At 50.7% G+C, this 19,444-nt stretch overlaps 1 protein-coding gene across 1 annotated transcript; it reads right to left on the minus strand.

The window, feature by feature from the left end:
* Window positions 1-1,756: 1,756 nt before the first annotated feature.
* GADD45B (growth arrest and DNA damage inducible beta) lies at window positions 1,757-3,763 on the minus strand. Its single transcript, XM_036240473.1, has 4 exons — window positions 3,518-3,763; window positions 3,329-3,430; window positions 2,735-2,957; window positions 1,757-2,480 (listed from the first exon to the last, which is right to left on the minus strand). The coding sequence occupies exons 1-4, from the start codon at window positions 3,559-3,561 to the stop codon at window positions 2,367-2,369; spliced, it is 483 nt and encodes a 160-aa protein (XP_036096366.1). The 5' UTR covers window positions 3,562-3,763; the 3' UTR covers window positions 1,757-2,366.
* Between the last annotated feature and the right edge of the window lie 15,681 nt (window positions 3,764-19,444).

A 19,444-nucleotide genomic window follows, 5' to 3' on the forward strand; every position in this document is an offset into this window, starting at 1 on the left:
AGGAGGTGCTGATCTAAAAGACATGTATTTCATTGAACCTCCTCAACAATCTTTGAATAGGTAGCATCCTTATCCCTGTTTTGCAGAGGGAAAACAGGCACAGAGAGGTTAAGGAACTGGCTGTGGGTCATCAGCTGGAGTCCACCCATGCCCTGATATCTCCTTGGGACCCAGAACCCTGTGGTCTTACCCCTACTGCACAGGGGACCTAGAGATGAGAGGGTCAGAGGTCACTTGGCCCTTGTGGATGGCCAGGGTCACAATGGGGACAGAGTGGTCCACTCCTATGGGTGGAACCTGGCAGGGATGTGCCTCCCTGGAAGGAGTTGACCTGATTCCAGAGCCTGAGCTCCAGGCCCCGGCTAAGCTGACCCTTGTCCCTGCCAGTCCTTTCCTCCTGGGCCTTCCACCTCAGGGGGAATCCCTCAAACTCTGCTCCCCCCTCCCCTGGTCCCTACCCTCTCCCAGCTCCATCTCAGGGATCTCCTCCCATCTACTACACACACCCTTGGTGTACCCCTTTCTTCCCCTGGGGGCTTCAGTCCCCCACGCCCTACAGGGATTTATTTCAGCCCCCTTTTAGCCCCTCTGGGTTCCCTCCACCTGGTCCCCATATCCCCTGTGCTCCCCACTCCACCCCTTCAGGGCTTGGGTCCCACCTCTTAGTATCTCCCCTCCCCCAACCCCTACAGGTGTTCCTCTGCCCCCCTACCCCAGGTTCCCTACTTACTCAGGGCTCCCTCCCCATTTGTGCTCTCCCCTCCCCCTCCCTTGGGATTTCCCCTTTCTTTCACTCCCTCTCATCCTCCTCTGTGGGGCTCCCCTAGTCCCATGACTCCTGGGGGGGCCACCGGGGTTTTCCTCACTCGCCCACATTGTGCTGTGATAAAGGTCAGGCCTGCTGTTGGACGGCCCCTGCTCCACACCTAGTTCCTAGGCCCGGCGGCCTGGGCGAGGGGAGGGGAGGCTGCCCAGCCTTGAGCCCACCCCTCAGACTGAGGCCACTCCCAGCTCGAAGCCCAGGGCATGGGGAGTCACCGTAGTTAACGTAGGGAGAACAAAGAGGTGGCCGCCCCTACAGTTTCGGTTTAGAAGCAAAATGCAGCAACATGCCAAGCCCAGCTGGGCCAGGAACAAGACTTCCTGGAGTATTTTTCTGCTTGTTGATTTTAGTTTGGGGGGAAAGTTTTTTTTTGTTTTCCTTTAGTGCAGTGAAAAGGCCCATCTGGGTAGAGAGAAGGCCCAGGTAGGGGGCACACCCTGGGAGATCACCAGAGGAACTCTTCCTGCAAGGCCCAAGCCCACCCATTGTCATCTCTGAGCCAGCCTTGCTGAGTGGTGCAGGTGCCCCCTTGACCTCTCTGGACCTTGGGCTTCGGTGGTGGCTGGGCAGGCGGGGGCTACAGCCCCTCCCCATTGAGCTTGAATGTGCCCAGAGCTTGGGGTTGGCTCCAGCACAGCCTGTAACAGCAGTGGCACGGCGGCCAGGTTTCGTAATAAACCGGTCTTTTAATTGCTACAGGGCAGGAGGAGGGAGAATAAAAAAAAAAAAAGAGGCAAAGATTTGTTGGACTTGGGTGGCGCCGGCTGCAGAGAGAAGAGGCACTGTTTTTGCGAAGGAGCCTGGAGCTGCTAACAGGGACTTAAGTAACATTTCCTGGTGAGCCTGCAGGAGGGGTTTGGGGGCAGGGCTGCTGCAGTGTGAGGGGGCAGGCGTCCTGGTCCCTCTTAGAGGCAGCACATACACAAGAACCCAGAAGCTTTAAAATTTTATTACAAGGCCATCATCGTAGAAGTAAAATAGATGTATGTATCTGTAAGCTTCCGGTTTCTCTCAGTGGTTCAAGTCACAGTGCAAGTAACAAAATAGATTGTCTATTTAGTTTGCAAACTGGGAGTTCATGGGTACAGAGCAACATCAGCCCCAGTTCCCAAGTCCCAAAGTTTAGTCCTGGCGAGGGTTGCAGACCCTCGTCATCCAAGGCCCATTTGCAGATGTCACCTCCAGCCTTTACAAGGGTAGGGGATGCCATCAGTGTCATCCCACCCTTCAAGTGTGGAGTCCATGCCCTCCCCCACTGCAGCTTCTGCTCTGTCAGAAGGCCTGAGCTCCAGGGTCCTCTCTTCTGCTGGCCTGAGTTCACCTCTTCTCCTCTTGCGGTGGCCGCCACTGGCGCTGTTCCAGGCTCACGGCCCTGGGGGTGGCCGAGCACTCCCCTCTCCTTGTCTCCAGTCTCCAATGATTCTGCCCCCGGTGGTCTCACAGGTTAGTTTGTTTTGGGGGGTTGTTCTGGGGGGAGGGGGGTCAAATATTTATTTTATTTTTTTTGGCAGCAACTCGACAGGTTCTGATGCTGGGAGTGGTCTCAGCGCTCCTGGAGGGAAATGTAGGGGACCCACTGGTTGTTCCCCCTGCTCTCTTCACAGTAACTGGCTACCTCCACCAGGCCGTGGCTCTTCCAGGCATCTGTATGAGGGTTCTGTGGGAGGGGAAAAAGATGGGGTTCAGTGGGAGCCCCAGGAGTATGTAGGGAGCCTCCCTCTCCCAGGGCCCCAATGGGGAAAACAGGCGGACTCAAAATAGCTTGCTGGGTGACGAGGCCCCACGGGGCTGCCCACAGGACATGCCGAGCATGGCTGAGCACTGAGCTGGTGCAAGACCATCCAACACAACTTTGTTGACAAACATGGGCCCAGGCACTGGGGTGGGGCAGACCCAGGATGCCCAGCTCACCGTGACGAGGAGGCAGTGCAGGTCTCGGGCCTCCGTGGTGCCCTGGGTCTCTGCTGGCTCTCCCAGCAGCTGTGCCAGACGTTGCATGCCAGACACTCGGACAATGTTGATGTCGTTGTCACAGCAAAAGGACTGAATGAGTGTGAAGTGGATCTGCAAGGCAATGTCATCCTCCTCCTCCTCGTCAATGGCCAACAGGCACAGGACCACGCTGTCAGGGTCCCTGAGGGGGCCAGAGGAAAAGGACGGGTCAGCTGGGGAGTGCCACCGTGCACGGGGGAGTTTGCATAAACAAAAAGAAACTGCAGGTCTGCAGGGGACAGCGTGTGCATGCAGCTGGAAGGGTTGGGGAAGAAGTACAGTTCAAAGTATTGGGAAAGGCAAGGTAGAAATATAATGGGAAATGCTTGCAAACGATGCAGTGTCAGGATACTGCAGCTACACCCCCGCCCCCGAAAAACCAGAGATTCTCCATCCACAGTGGGGACACTTGGGGAAGTCCCAACCCTGTGCAAGAGAGGTGTAGCAGAGAAAGTGCAGAGTGGAGGGGGTGCTCCCCACCCGCACCCAGCCCGGGAATGGGGTCTGACTCACACATTCATCAGCTTGGCCGACTCGTACACCCCCACGGTGAGGCGGTCCTGGCGCTGCGCGGCCACCAGCAGCTCCTCCACCGCGGCGCTCACCGTCTGCATCCTGGGGCAGAGAAGAGGAGGGTCAGTGCCCAGCTGGTCACCGAGCTCTCGGGTCCCCGCCCGGCCGGGCCAACTTCAAGCTACTTACTTCTGCGCCGCGTTGTCGCACGCCACCAGCTCTTCCAGAGTCATGTTGCAGTTATAATCCACAGTGGAAAACAGCCCACGACAGTCCCAAGGGAGAAAATGCAAACTCCGAGGCCAGATAGCCCAAAACCTTCCTAGGAGCCCGAACGTTCGGAAGGCACCGAAATCCTCCCCACAAAAGGCGAAAAAAACTGCGAAGTCCTCAGCAGGAATAATCCAGGCTTCCGCAGACGAAGTGCTCGGGTTCTCCGCGTCAGCGATCTGATCGCGCCGCTGGCTGCAGCGCCTTTTAGAGACTCGAGCAAACAGGGGCGTGGCCTCAGATGCTATCGGCCCCACCCACTGGCGATCTCACAAAGGCGATTGGTTGGCGGCTAAAAAGGGGCAGGGCGCTGCGCGGGGGCGTCCCACGTGGGGGCGAGAGCCAGAAGAAAGGCGGGGGGGCGGGGGGTGAGTGCCAGAAAAGGAAAAAAAAAAGCAGAAGTTTTTCTCCTGATTTCCCGGCAGCGGCGCCGCGTTTCGGGGCGCGCGCGGGATTTCCAGCGCGCGAGGCGGCCCGGACTTTCGGGGGGGGGGGCCTGGAATCCCCTCCCATTCCCCGGAGAGTCCCGCGCCTTTCCCAGGTTGTGCTGGGGGCTTTGAAGGGGAGGGGACCCGGCTTGCGGCCCAATCTCTCCTAGGTGGTGGTGGTGGGTTTCCGCAGTCTGTGAGACCCTTAGATACTGAATTGACTTAACCTCTGGGCCTCTGTGTCCCTTCCTGTCTAATGGGCAGGCAACGCCGGCCTTCTTGGGTTGGAAGGAACGTTAAAAAAAGAGGCAGGGTGGGGGCTACACAATAGGCGCTTAATAAACTGCGGTGGTCGCGGGAGGTCGCCTCCAAGTCCCCAATGTTGGGGGCTGCGAAGATCGGCCTGTTTCCCCACCTGTCTTATGAGAATGTACACCGGCCTCATTCGGTTGCAGGAAGCATTGCAAAAAATAAAGCGTGCACAATAAATCCTGAATAAATGTCACTTGGTGGTCGCAGGAGACCGCCTCGAGGTCCCCAGCACCAGGGCTGCAAAGTCCGAGGCACCCGAGGGACGAGCTCCGGCGCCCCCTCCCCACCCGCTGATATTTTCAGGGTGCGGCGCACGTGGGAGGTGCAGGTGGCTGGGCCTCAGTGCGCTGCGCGCCCCCTGCCGGCGTCTCGCGTTCCATCATTTGACAGCACCTGGACTCCTGGCCTGGGGAGAAATCATGGTAGGAGAGAAACTTGGGGAAAATGTTTCGGGCTTGCGCCGCACACTGTCACCGAGGGTCCCCTTGCAATGATGGTCGCCACTTTTATTTCCTCCGTCCGGGGTGGGCGTTGATATGTATTTAGCGCCTGGTGTACCAGGCTCCCTGTATCATGGTTCATTTAATTCTCAAGGACCTGGGAAGCAGGGGCCGCACTTATCTGCACAATGCAAAAGGGGAAACTGAGGCTTGGTGAGGCTGCCACTCCCTCAAGTCACCGGCTACTTGTTCTGGGATCCACACGTGTGTGCCAGGAACGGCCGCACGCAAGGGCTACCCCCAGTCTCACAGTCTCACTGTCTCACTGAGAAGGCAGTTCACGAGCCAAGCGGGCAGGTCTGCGGGGGACTGTCTCCCACGGCCGATCGGGAGCTCCCGGGTGACTCACAGCTGTGTCCCGTCCCTGCCAGCCTAGGGTCTGGCCTCGGCCCCAACGCTTGGTTCCCCAGGTTCCCCCGCCTGAAACCCGGCTGACGCATCGAGCCTCCTCCGCGCCGCCCACCTTGGAGGCGCGAAAGGTCCCGGGCGCTGAGAGGCGTGGTGGCGCCACCTGGTGGTCGACTTGTATCTCTGTACCCTCAGCAACAGAAGGGACTGACCGGCGGGAGCAAGGGCGGAGTGAAGAGGGCTGGGACTTGGGTGACAGTTGCAATCTTTTATATACACAATATTTTACATATGCAACATGTATTTAATAATTTCCTAACGGAATATACTTTAAAAATCAACATTTATGCAATAAAAACTATCCATGATGAACAAAATATCAAGATTTTTAAATGTAGACAGGACTAGGGCCAGGACTTAGGGAAGGCCAGAGAGGTGAGCTGGACCAGTGCAGGGTCAGATCCTGTTTATTTACAATTTTTATTTTTCTGTTTATCACTGATTTTTTTTGGGTTGATTTTCTTTTTCTTTTTTTTTTAACTCTTGCATGAAAATACTTACCTTGATGACTATTTGGTACCACCTTAAATTTTGCTCCTGAGGTCAGCACCTCACTCACCTTTCCCTAGGCTCAGCCTAAGAATGTCCCTGTCTGCCCCAAGGAGAGGTGACCATCTAGAGAGGGTGGAGGTGACCCGCAACCTGGAGAATGTGTGAGACAGGTATTTCCCCAGCCAGAAAAAACAGGCATATCCATACCCACCTTGCAAATGAGAATCTGTAAATGTAATTACTCTTTTTATTAATGTTACATTGTATTGACGATTCTAATGAGAACAAACATTTGAGTGCTTACTACATGTTAAGCATTTTGTAAACAGTTTCTACTTCAGTGCTCATAGTAGCACTGGTGTGATTGTTTCAGGTTTGTCAAGAAAGAAACAGAGCCCTTGGTTCAAGGGCTCAGAGCTGGAAGACATTCCCAGAAACATTCCAAGATGGGAAGGGGTTTGAAGGGGATGTTTGGAGTCTAGAGGGAGAGGGCTGGGGTTGGGGGAATGTGGGTCAGGGAGGTCAGACTCAGGGGAGATAAAGCAAAGTAAGCCCTAAAGGATGAGTATTTGTTTTCCTGGCAGAGGGCACAGCCCAGACAGGTGTAGCCTCTGGAGGAAATACTGTTATGGCTGAAGCAAAGGGTGGACCTGGACATATTCTTTGAAGCCCTGCTTTACCCTCCTTAGCTGAGGAGAGTATTCAGATTTTAGGTACAAATTTTAAGGGGGACCAAAAAAACTCAGTATCAAGATAAATAATCTTGTTTCTCTCTGTTTAAAATTAAGATTTATCCTGGCCGGTTTGACTCAGCGGTTAGAGCATCAACCTGAGAATCAAAGAGTCACGGGTTCGATTCTAGTCAAGGGCACGTACTTCGGTGGTGGTTCAGTTCCTGGCCCTAGTCAGGGTCATGCAGGAGGCAGCCAATCGATGTGTCTCTCTCACGTTGATGTTTCTCTCTCTCCCTGCCCCTTCTACTCTATCTGAAGATAAAATGAAAAAATATCCTCCGGTGAGGATTAAAAAATAGCTAAAAATAAAAATAGTCCAGCCAGTGTGGCTCAGTAGTTGAGCGTAACCGTGTCCCAAGAGGTCACCAGTTCGATGCCCGGGGCCAGTCCCCAGTGGGGGACATACAGGAGGTGGCCAGTCGATGTTTCTGTCTCTCCCTCTCCCTTCCTCTCTCTCTAATATTAACAAAGAAAATGTATTTAAATAAATAAATAAAAATAAAATAAAATTAAGATTTAATTCACATACCATAGAATTCACCCTTTTACAGCATCCAGTTCACTGGGTGTTTTTTTTTGTTTTGTTTTTTGTTTTTTATCCTCACCCGAGGACATTTTTCCATTTTTTGTTTAGGTAGAGTGGGAGGGAGAGAGAGGAACAGAGAGAGAGAGAGAAACATCGATGTGAAAGGAACACATCGAGTGGCTGCCACCCGCACAACCGACCAGGGCCGGGGACAAACTGCAACCGAGGTACGCGCCCTTAGCGGGAACCGAACCCGGGTCTCTCAGGACCGCAGGCCGACGCTCTAACCGCTGAGCCAAACCGGCCAGGGCTCACTGGGGTTTTTGTATAGTCACAGTTTATGCAACTGTCACCACTACTCCAGAATGAGATATTTTCAATGTGATAGTTTAAATCAAAATGCATGTCACAACATCCATGATGAACATAATATTAAATTTTTTTCTTTTATTGATTTGAGAGAGAGAGAAAGGAAAAGGGAGAGAGAGAGAGAGAAACATCGTTGAGAGAGAACATTGATTGGCTGCCTCCTGCACGCCTGACACTGAGGATTAGGCCCACAACCTGGTCATGTGCCCTGACCACAAATCAAACCAACGACCTCTTGGTGCATGGGTCAACACTCAACCACTGACCCACACCGGCTGGGCATAATATTAAAATTAAAAAATAGTAAGCCCTGGCCAGTGTGGCTCAAATTGGTTGAGTATCATCCCATGCATCAAGAGGTTGCTGGTTTGATCTTGGTGGAGGGCATGCAGGAAGCAGCTGACCATTGATTTTTCCCCTCCCCCTCTCGCTTCCTCTCTCTCTCAAAATCAATTAAAAATATTTTTAAAAAATTAAGCCCTGGCCAGTTTGGCTCAGCGGTTAGAGCGTCGGCCTGCGGTCCGGAGAGACCCGGGTTCGGTTCCCGCTAAGGGCACGTACTTCGGTTGCAGTTTGTCCCCGACCCGGTTGGTCGTGCGGGTGGCAGCCACTCGATGTGTCCCTTCACGTCGATGTTTCTCTCTCTCTATCCCTTCCTCTCTCTCCCTCCCACTCTATCTGTACAAAAAATGGAAAAATATCCTCGGGTGAGGATATAAAGAAAGGAAAAAAAAAAAAATTAAAATTTGCCCAGCCAGTGCGGCTCAGTGGATTGAGTGTCATCCCATGAACTGAGAGGTCCCAGTTTGATTCCAGGTCAGTTCACATGCCTAGGTTTTGGGTTTGATCCCCGGTAGGGAGCGTGCAGGAGGCAGCTGATTGATGTTTTGCTCTCACATTATTGTTTCTCTCTCTCTCTCTAAAAAATCAATTAAAGCATATTTAAAAAAATTAAAATCCACCCTGGCTGGTTTAGCTCAGCTTCGGCCCGCAGTCCAGAGAGACCCGGGTTCGGTTCCTGCTAGGGGCATGTATCTCAGTTGCAGTTTGTCCCCGACCCTGGTTGGGTCGTGTGGGTGGCAGCCACTCGGTGTACCTTTCACATCAATGTTTCTCTCTCTCTCTCTCTCCCACTCTACCTGAACAAAAAAATGGAAGAATGTCTTCGGGTGAGGATAAAAAATAAATAAATAAATATAAAAGTAAAAATTAAATAAAAAATTAAAATCCACCCTGGCCAGTTTGGCTCAGCGGTTAGATCATCAGCCCACAGACTGGAGAGACCCAGGTTTGGTTCCCGCTAAGGGCATGTACCTTGGTTGCAGTTTGTCCCCGGGCCCGGTTGGGGTCGTGTGCATGGTAACCACTCGATGTGTCTCTCTCACTTCGATGTTTCTCCCTCTCTCTTCCTCCCTCTCTCCCTCCTGCTCTATCTCAAGTTAAATGCAAAAATGTCCTTGGGTGAGGAAATAAATAAATAAATAAATAAATAAATAAATAAATAAAATCCAAGATGAATCAGTAACAGTGCCACACCAAGCCATACTGTAGCCCAGGCCAAAGGAAAAATCGGTATGATTGTTCCTGTCTCAATTAAAATTTTTGAGAATGTCTCCAGCATGAATATGTTGTTTTGCGTGTATTTTTTTTAGTTGCACTAAAATATGATTTTTAAACAATTATGACTGAGTTTTTGCCTCACATTAGTACCAGCCCTGCTTTGTGGGACCCTCTTTCTTTTTTAAAAATGTATTTATTGATTTTAGAGAGAGAGGAAGGAAGAGAGAGAAAGAAAAACAAAACTTCAGTTTGTTGTTCCACTTATTTATTAATTCATTGGTTGATTCTTGTACGTGTCCTGACTGGGGACGGAACCCACAACGTTGGCATATGGGGATGACACTCTAACCACCTGAGCTACCCAGCTAGGGCAGGACCCTGTTTTGTTTTTTTGTTTTTTTTATCCTCACCCGAGAATATTTTTCCATTTTTTGTACAGATAGAGCGGGAGGGAGAGAGAGGAAGGGAGAGAGAGAGAGAGAAACATCGACGTGAAGGGACACATCGAGTGGCTGCCACCCGCACGACCAACCGGGTCGGGGACAAACTGCAACCGAAGTACGTGCCCTTAGCGGGAACCGAACCCGGGTCTCTCCGGACCGCAGGCCGATGCTCCAACCGCTGAGCCAAACTGGCCAGGGCCAGGACCCTGTTTTTAAACCCCAGCCCCAAAAAAGCAAACTTGGGGGTATTCCCAATGGACAGAGGGGAAACCAAGTCTCCAGGAGGTTAGGGAGTTGTTCTGCTCAAGAAGGGTGGATCCTGGATTCCCTCCCAGCATGGCAGCTGGAATGTGGGAAGATTGTGGGTCAGGGCTGGGGAGGGACATTTGAAAGAGGTGAGTGCAGAGCCAAGGCCCCTTTCATGATAGGAGGCGTCATGGACCTAATGTTTGTGTCTCCTCTAAATTCATATACTGAAGCCCTAACCCTCAGTGGGATATTAGGAGGCGGGGCATCTGGGAAGTGATTAGAGTTAGATGAGGTCATGAGGGTGGGTACCTGTGATGGGATTGGTGTCCTTATAAGGAGAAGAAAAGAGATCAGAGTCTCTCTCCACCATGTAAGGACACAGTGAGAAGGTGGCCATCTACAAATCTGGAAGTAACCCTCACCAGGAGTGACCCTGCCAGCACCTTGACTGTAGACTTCCAGCCTCCAGAACTTTGAGAAATAAATCTCTATTGTTTAAGCTTCCTAATCTATGCCATTTTGTTATGGCAGCCTAGGCAGACTAAGATAGGAAGTGTATGTGGGGCTGGGGTAAGGAGAACAGAGAGCAGACAGAGCCCCCCAAACAGCACATGGGAAGGATGGGGTGACCAAAGATGTCTCGGACTGCCTTGGTTTGCATTCCAACTTCTCTCCCGACCAGAAGTGTGAGCTTGGGTATGTCATTCCCCCACCCGCACCCCCATGCCTCAGTTTCCCCCCTCTGCAAATGGAAATAGCATTATCTAGGCTTTTTCTGAGCACCAAATAAGTCCACTGAGTGACATGAAGGACAGTGCCCCAGGCACCGCACTTGCAAAGACTCTGAGATGTGACCGTACATTTGAGGAGCCCCCAGAAGGCCCAGGTGGCTGGAGCAGAGTTAGTGAGGGGACAGTGGGAACATGAGACCAGGAAGGGGGGCCTGGGCAGCTGTGAGGAGGGGTCTGGACTTCACTTTGAATGTGCCAGGAAGGCATTGGCATGTCTGAAGCAAGGACAGGACTAGCCTCTGACATCGTGGGTTGTTTTTGTTTGTGTGTGTGTTTTTTTCCCAGATGAACAAGACGTGATTCCTGTCCCCAGGGAGAGGCATCCTGATGGAGGTGAGTCATCATCTGAATTTTGAGATGTTGGTAAGACAGGGTGGGCTGGCAGGAGTTGGAGCCTCCTCGCCAGGTGTGGGAGACGGCAGGAGCACAGGTGAGGAGTCTGGAAAGCCAGGTATGCTGGGGGCAGGGGGCCTCCACTGTGAGGTCAAACTCACCTAGTTCAAATCCCACCTCCACCACTCACAAGCTATGTGTCCTTGAATTGGTTGGTGACTTAACCTCTCTCAAACTCCATTTAATGGGAAAACCACGTTTTGAAATGATAAAAAAAACAAAAAAACATGACCTGCCCCTAGCCAGTTTGGCTCAGCGGTTAGAGCATCAGCCCGATGACCAAATAGTCAAGAGTTCAATTCTGGTCAAGGCCACGTGCCTTGGTTTCAATTCGATCCCAGGCCCTGGTTGGGGTCATGAGAAAGGCAACCAATCGATGTGTCTCTCTCACATCGATGTTTTTTTTCTCTCTCTCTCTCTCCCCTTCCCTCCCACTCTATCTGAAAATCAATGGAAAAATATCCTCAGGTGAGGATTAAAAAAACAAAACAAAAAAACTCGACCTAGACTGAGCTTGGCACAGAGAAAGTGCTCTGTACACCTTCCCTATTGTGGTTACCTTGAAAGCCACTTGAAGCCACGCCCCTTCCTCCCTGGACACCTTTGTCCCCTTTGCTGGCCCTCCATGCAGCCCCAGAAGGCCCCTTCCAGAACCTGTCTCACAACGTCCTTCCTTTGCTCACCCTCCAAAGACAAACACCACCGGCAACCCTTTCCTGTTGCTCTTCGAATGTGCCAGGCACATGCTAGCTCTAGGCCTTTCCTTTGCTGGCTCTCTTCCCTCCACATCCTTCCCCAACCCAAGTCATCTGGCCTCTGTCCCCCATCTTGGTGGACGTTCCCTGGGTCACCTGCCATATATTTCCCTCACCTTGACCCGATATTTTATACTCCCTTTTTTCTTCTTAGCACTGAATATTCTTTTTTTTTTTATCCTCACCCCAGGACATTTTTCCGTTTTTGTTCAGATAGAGTGGGAGGGAGAGAGAGAAATATCGACGTGAAAGGGACACACTGAGTGGCTGCTTCCTGAACGACCCCCACCAGGGCCGGGGACGAATTGCAACCGAGGTTTGTGTCCTTGGCCGGAATCGAACCTGCGACTCATCGGTCTGCGTGCCAATGCTCTAACCGCTGAGCCAAACCAGCCAGGGCAGCACTGAATATCATTAACATACTATATATTTTACTAATTCGTCATAACTATTATCTGTGCCCTCATGGAATGTCAGCTCCACCAGAGCAAGAGTTTTGGTCTGTTTTGCTCCGCATGGTATTCCTGGTATATAGCAGGTACTCAGTAAGTGTGTGCTGGTTGAATGACTGAATGAGTTCCCAACATCACTCGGAGGGGCGTCACATTATGTTAAAAGGATACATTTTAAAGATATATAGTTTTTATAAATTTTAGAGAGAGAGGAAGAGAGGAGAGAGAAACATTGATGGGAGGGAGAAACGTCAACCCTGCACGCCCCCCACTGGGGATCAAACCCAAAATCTGGGCATGTGTCCTGACCAGGACCTCTCAGTGTATGGGACGATGCTCAACCAACTGAACCACACTGGCTAGGGCTAAAATGATACATTAAAAAAAGAAGAAGGCCTTGGCCAGTTTGGCTCAGCGGTTAGAGCGTCGGCCTGTGGTCCAGAGAGACCCGGGTTCAGTTCCTGCTAAAGGCGCGTACCTCGGTTGCGGTTTGTCCCCGGCCCTGGTTGAGTCCTGCTGGAGGCAGCCACTCGATGTGTCCCTTTCACGTCGATGTTTTTTTCTCTCTCTCTCCTCCCCACTCTATCTGAACAAAAAATGGAAAAATGTCCTTGGGTGAGGATAAAAAAGAAAAAGAAGAAGCATGATACAATGTACGTGCGCCAAAGATTGTATTTGACTAGTGAGGGAATCAGAAAGAAGTCACCACCGGTTCAAAGAACTCAAGGAACCACACATTTCTAGGCAATCAGGATATGAAAATGAATTTGCTTAGTAGGTGTAAATTGACATAGGACAGTCCTCACTTTTATTGATTGATTGATTTAAGAGAGAGAGAGAGTGCGGCTGGTATGGCTCAGTGGTTGAGCATTGACCCATGCACCAAGAGGTCACAGGTTCGATTCCCAGTCAGGGCACATGCCCAGGTTGTGGGCCTCATCCCTACTGGGGGACATGCAGGAGGCAGTCAGTCGAAGTTCTCTCTCATTGATGTTTCTATCTCTCCCTCTCTCTGAAATCAACAAAGGAAAAAAAAATTTTTTTAATAAATTAAAGAGAGAGAGAGAGAGATTTGTTGTTCCACATATTGATGCATTCATTGGTTGATTCTTGTATGTGTCCTGACTGGGGATCAAACCCGCAACCTGGGCGTATCAGGACAACCATTCTAACCAACTGAGCTACCTGGCCAGGGCCTGATCCTCAATTTTCCATCAGATAATTTCTGTGTGTTCAGAAGCACAGACTTTGGCCAATTACATGGTTTGAGGGCACAGTTCAGTAAGAGCGCCTTTGCTGCAGCCACCAGTTGCAAGCTCTGGAGTCCCCCAGGGCCACTCTCCCTTCAGACCGGCTGGCTGAAAATTCAGGGGGTCCCCAGGACCACCCTCAGGCTCAATGAGTCACTAGAACAACTCGAAACTCAGCAAAGTGCTCAGTTTATGATTATAGTGTATGATTCTCCCAGGAGGGGCAACAAAGTCCCACATGCTGTGGGGGGTGTTGCTTAAAACAACAGGAATTGACTCTCTACCTATTCTGAAAGGTGGTCTGAGATCAACATGTCAGCAAGGCTGGTTCCCTCTGGAGGCTGAGGGAGAATCTGTTCCAGGGCCCTCCGGTGGCTGCCAGCATCCTTGGTGCCCTTGGCCTGAAGACCCATGGCTACAATTTCTGCCTCTGTCTCCAGGAGCCATCTCCCTGTGTCTCTGTGTCTTCACATAATGTTCTCCCCTTGATGTCCAAATCTCCCTCTTCTAATAAGGACACTAATCACTGGGCCCACCTTAATCCAGACGACCTCATCTTTTTTTCTTTTTTTAAAAAATCCTCACCTGAGGATATTTTCTCCATTTATTTTCTTTTTTGGTACGTGTCCGGGACTCTCTGGTCCGCAGGCCAACGCTACAACCGCTGAGCCAAACCTCTCTCTGTCTGCCTGTCTCCCTCCCTCCCATTTATTTTCAAATAGAATGGGAGGGAGGGAGACAGGCAGACAGAGAGAGAAACAGCGATGTGAGAGAGACACATTGATTGGTTGTCCCCCGCACAATCGTGACCAGGGCTGGGGACCAAACTGCAACCAAAGTAAGTGCCCTTGACCAGAATTGAACCCATGACTCTGGTCCGTGGGCCAACATTCTAACTACTGAGCCAAACCAGCCAGGCCAGATGACCTCATCTTAACCAATTACATCTGCAAAGACCCTGTTTCCAAACAAGGTCCCATTCACAGGTTCCCAGGTAGATTTCCATTTGCAGGGGACACCATTCACTTCAACACAGACAGTAAAGATTTGGGGCTTCCAGGATGGAGGGAAGCCAGATATACAGGTGGGTCAGCCAGCAAGAGCCAAGGCGGGGTGGGGGTCAGGAGGGGTTGGGTGGGTCTAACATTTACACCTACCTCCTCCCCAATCTCAAATCCATTGGCTTTGACCCCCAAACAGGTCTCAAATCTATCCCTATTTCCATCCTTTGGCCAACCATGAGCAAGCCTGCCTCTAACATTTGTGGGACCCAGAGCAAGACTTCAAGAGGGCCACAAACCCATGGCTAAGTATTCAAAAAATAATATATCAAATAAACCGTTGAACAGGGACAAATGCTCCAGTAGATGAACAGTGACCACAGCAGGGCCACTAGGGCAGTTACACAGAAAGACAGATAATAATAAATGTTGGAAGGATATGGAGACACTGGACCTCTCACTGCTGGTGGGAATGTAAAATGGTTCAGCCGCTGTGGAAGAAAGTCTGACGGATCCTCCAGAGGGTGAGCATAAAATTACCATCTGACCTGGCAATTCCTCTCCTATCTACCCAAGAGAACTGCAAACCTATGTCCTTGCAAAAACTTATTTTTGAATGTTAATAGCAGCAATAGTTATAATTTCCAAAAAGTGGAGACAACCTAAATGTCCATCAGCTAGTGATGGAGTGAGGCACTGATGTTCACTGCAACATGGATGGGCCTTGAAAACATGATGCTCAGCCCTGGCTCGTGTGGCTAGAGTGTTGTCCCATGAACCGAAGGGTCACAGGTTTGATTCCGCATCCTAGCACATGCCCGGGTTTCGGGATCCATCCCCAATCTGGGTGCATGAGGGAGGCAGCCTGCTGATCGATGTTTCTCTCTCATATTGATGTTTCCCTCTCTCTTTCTCTCTCTCTCTCCCTTCTTCCCTCTCCCTTCCTCTCTCTCTAAAATCAATTAAAAACAAACAAAAACCATCCTCGGGTGAGGGTTGAGAAAAAAAAAAAGTAAACAAAACATGATGCTCAGTGAGAGAAGCCAGTGTGATTCCATTTATGTGAAATGTCCAGAACAGGCAAATCCTCAGAGACAAGAAGTGGTCTCTGGTTGCCAGGGGCTGGGGGAGGGGGGAGGGAGGGACTGCAGATGATGACAGGGTCTCCTTTAAGAGGGACGAAAATGTCCTAAAGTTTGTTGTGGTAATGATTGCACAACTTTATGAATAAGCTAGAAACCACTGAATTATACTTAAAAAAAAAGAATATGTTTTTATTGATTTTAGAGAAAGGAAAGGAGAGGGAGAGAAACACCAATTGGCTGCCTCCTGCACGCTCCCTACTGGGGATCAAGCCTGAAACTCAGGCATGTGCCCTGACCTGGAATGGAACCAGCAACCTTCTTCTGGTGTATGGGATAATGCTCAACCAACTGAGCCACATCAGCCAGGCTCCGTTTACTCTTTTTTTTTTTTAATTAAAAAATATATTTTTTTCTTTATTGATTTTTAGAGAGAGAGAAAGAAACATCTCTCAGCATGCTCAGCGGTTGGAGCATCGCCTGTGGACCAGAGAGTTTTGGGTTCGGTTCCGCTAGGGGCACATACCAAAAAAAAAAAAGAAACATCGATGAGAGAGAACATCAATTGGCCATATCCTGCATGCCCCCCACTGGGGTTTGGGCCCACAACCTGGGCATGTGCCCTGACTGGGAATCGAATCAGTGACCTCCTGGTGCCACACCGGCCGAGCCTCTTGGTGCATGTGTTGACCCTTAACTGGCCAGGTTGTTTTTAGTTTTTGTTTGCTTGTTTTTTCCTATTACAACAAACAATGAGGGTTTCAAAACCCAAGTCAGATCATCCTCTCTTACGTGATGAGACAGCCCGTGGACAGCAGCCAGCAGGGCCCTGAGACTCTTGGCCCAATGGCCTGCAAGAACCTGAACCCTTCCAATAACCGTGCCCTAGCTGATGCCTTGGTTGTAGTCTTATGAAGCCTACAGCCCAACAGCTTGGCTAAATAGCTCCCAAATTCCTGACCCACAAAAACTGAGATAAATTGCTTTAAGCCACTATATTTTGGAGCTATTTGTCACAGAGCAATAGATAACTGATGCACTAATGTTATATTACATGTTTGTTTGTTTTTTTCCCTTCTTTAATACCTGTTTCTTTAATATCACGGGAAGTTCTCATTCATTGCCATGCCCACCATGCCTAGAACCTAACTTTGCACTGGCTGGTGTCCCCTCTCCCCTGAAGGCTTTCTCCTCACATATCCATCTGGTTCTTCCCTGCCTTCTAAGTCCTTGCTCAAATGTCACCTTCTCCAAGAGGCCCACCCTATTTAAAAACACAGGCTCAATGGTTGGAGAGTCCGCCTGCAGTCCAGAAAGTCCTGGGTTCGGTTTCACTAGGGGTATGTACCAAAAATAAATAAATAAATAAAAACACAGCCCCCTACCCCACAGGCACCCAAGCCCCATTACCCTGCTTTCTTTCTCCACACGTACTGTCTTCTAACATACCATGTAATTTGCTTATTTGATACATGGACTTGTTTCCTCTCTGTCTCCCTACTCTGCCCATGTCAGCGTCCCAAGAGCAGGGTTCTTTGCTTTGGATTCTGATGCAGTCCCAGTGCCAGGATACAAGAGATGATCAATCAATATTTATTGATTTCATTATTCTGTTCACCCATTTAACAAAAAAGCTGTTCCCGTAAATTCCAGCACTACCCACCTCCAAAATTTCAGATTTGGGGATTACAAGGTTCCAGCCCCAGATTCCCAAATTCTGGTCCTGGATTTCAGGTTTAGCCTCCTGGCTCTGGAACCTGAGTTCCAGAATCCTCCTACATCAGTTTCTGGGATGGGGGAGGACCCGGATCCAGACTATAGAATCCAGGCCCCGCCCCCAGGCCCAGGGTCCCGAATTTAGGATGCCCAGACTCAGGCTTCGCAAGCAGTGCCCCCGCCGCCCTGCCCTCCAGTCTAGGCTCCGGAATCCGAGATCCCCAGATCCAGGGTCCTCTGTAATTCAGGATTTAGGCTCGAAATCCGGGCCGGGAGCCAGCGGCAGCGGTTGCACAAGATTTTTAAAATCTGGCGCCTTATTCCTGGTGGAGCGGGGTGGGGTAGGGCTGGGAAGGCTGGGAAGGAAGGGGACCGGGCTGGTGGGGCTGGATCGTCCCGGGCTCGCGGACTTCTCGCCCGCCGCCCGCACCCTACCCTACAGCAGACAGCCGTAGGCCATTAACTTTCTAGCGCCCTGGGGCCAGAGTCCCGGGTACAAATCCCGACCCTGCTACGTCCCTGCTGGGGCCCCGGGACAAGTTCCCTAAAAAAAAAAAAAAAAATCCTTGTGTGCCTCAGTTTTCCGTCCTGGAAATGGGCCGGAAGACCCCGCCGTGTGTCGTGCCTGGGGAGCCCGCGGAGTGAACGTGCCAACTAGGCCGGGGCCCCAGACCTCGGGTCTTCGGGGAAGGGGTGGGGGGTCACGGCCGCAGCTGTCGCCGCCCTGCCTGCTTAGCGCCAGAATTTGAAAATTGCCAACGCCTCCCAAACTGCGCAGGGGGAGGGGGAGTCTGGGCCCCACCCACGGGACGCGCGGGGCTTTCTGGGACTTGGAGTCCAGCTCCCGGGGGGTGGGTCTCGCGGGGTCCAGCGCTGAGAGATCAGACCCAGGAGTAGGGGGCCAGACTCTATTTAATAGAGGAGCAGACAGGCCCAGGCCTGCCCACGCAGCCAGCATGGGTACAGCAAGTGCCAAGAGGGGCCAGCGCGGTGGGTGACGGTGGGACCCTGCAGAGCCTTGAATGGCAGGCCAGTGGGCATCAGGTGGGCGTTGGTCAGCTGGAGCTTTGATGGGGAGGGGTTTGCAGCTAAGGCTGGGGGGGAGGGCCGGTGGAGGGTAGGAAAGGTGACCCCATGCCACCCCAAACCTCAGTCATATTCTCCTCTTGGCCCTGTCTCCTGTAGTATCACTTATTCATATTTTGATTTAAATCCCGTCATAAATATTTTCTATTTCTACCAGTCGAAGAAAAAACAGTGGGCCCACAGACACAAGGTAATTTTTCAGAAGACAGCATAGTCACAGTGTAGCCATGGACTCACTCGTGCCTGGCTGGGTTCTAAGGCTGGGCCCTGTGCTTCAGGTGTGCAGGACAGGTAAGGACTCTTCCCTGGTGGATTGGCTGGGGTTCCTGAGAAAGGCTGAACCAAGTGCCCAGGTGCATGTGTGGGGAGGAGGGATTCTGGCAGAAGGAACACCTGGCAGGTTCCAGAACAACATAAAGGAAGTAGTTCTCAACTGGGGGTGATTTGCCCCTCAGGTGACATGGGGCAATGTTTGGAGACACTTTTGGTTGTCCCGACTGGAGGTGGTGGTGGTACTAGTGGCATCAAGTAGTGGTGGGGGAAGAGCAGAGATGCTCCACATCCTAAAAGGAACAGGGTGGCCCTCCACCACAGCGAGGGATGAGGCCCAAATGTCTACAGTACCTAGACCCTACTTTATAAGTTTGCTTCTCTAGACATTTTATATAAATGTAATCATACAGTATGTGGCCTTTTTGTCTGGTTTCTTTCACTGAGCATGTTTTTTTCTTAATTGACTATAATAACATTATTTCAGGTGTACAACCTAATGATTCAATATATGTATATATTGGAAAATGATCACCACCATAAGTCTAGTTAACATCCATACATAATTGGAGTTTTGTTTTGTTTTTTTCTTGTGATGAGAACTTTAAAGATCTTCTCTCTTAGCAACTTTCAGATACAGAGTACTGTTAATTATAGCCCCTATGCTGCACATCACATCCCCATACTTATCTTATAACTAGAAGTTTGTACCTTTTGACCTCCTTCATCCATTTCATGCCCACCCCCATCTGTTTTCTGGATCTATGAGCTCTTTTTTTGTTTGTTTAAGATTCCAGGAATGAATGAGATCACTGACCATGTTTTTAAGGGTTCTTCACCACCTTTTTTTTTTTTCTTTATTGATTTTTAGGGAGAGGGAGAGAGAGAGAGAAACATAGATGAGAGCCCGCTGGTGTGGCTCAGTGGACTGAGCATCATACCATGGACTGAGAGGTCCTGGTTCGATTCCGGGTCAGGACACATGCCCAGGTTGCTGGCTCGATCCCCAGTGGGGGGCGTTCAGGAGAC

Source organism: Molossus molossus, unplaced genomic scaffold (genome assembly GCF_014108415.1).
Source record: "Molossus molossus isolate mMolMol1 unplaced genomic scaffold, mMolMol1.p scaffold_m16_p_4, whole genome shotgun sequence".
Taxonomy (NCBI): domain Eukaryota; kingdom Metazoa; phylum Chordata; class Mammalia; order Chiroptera; family Molossidae; genus Molossus; species Molossus molossus.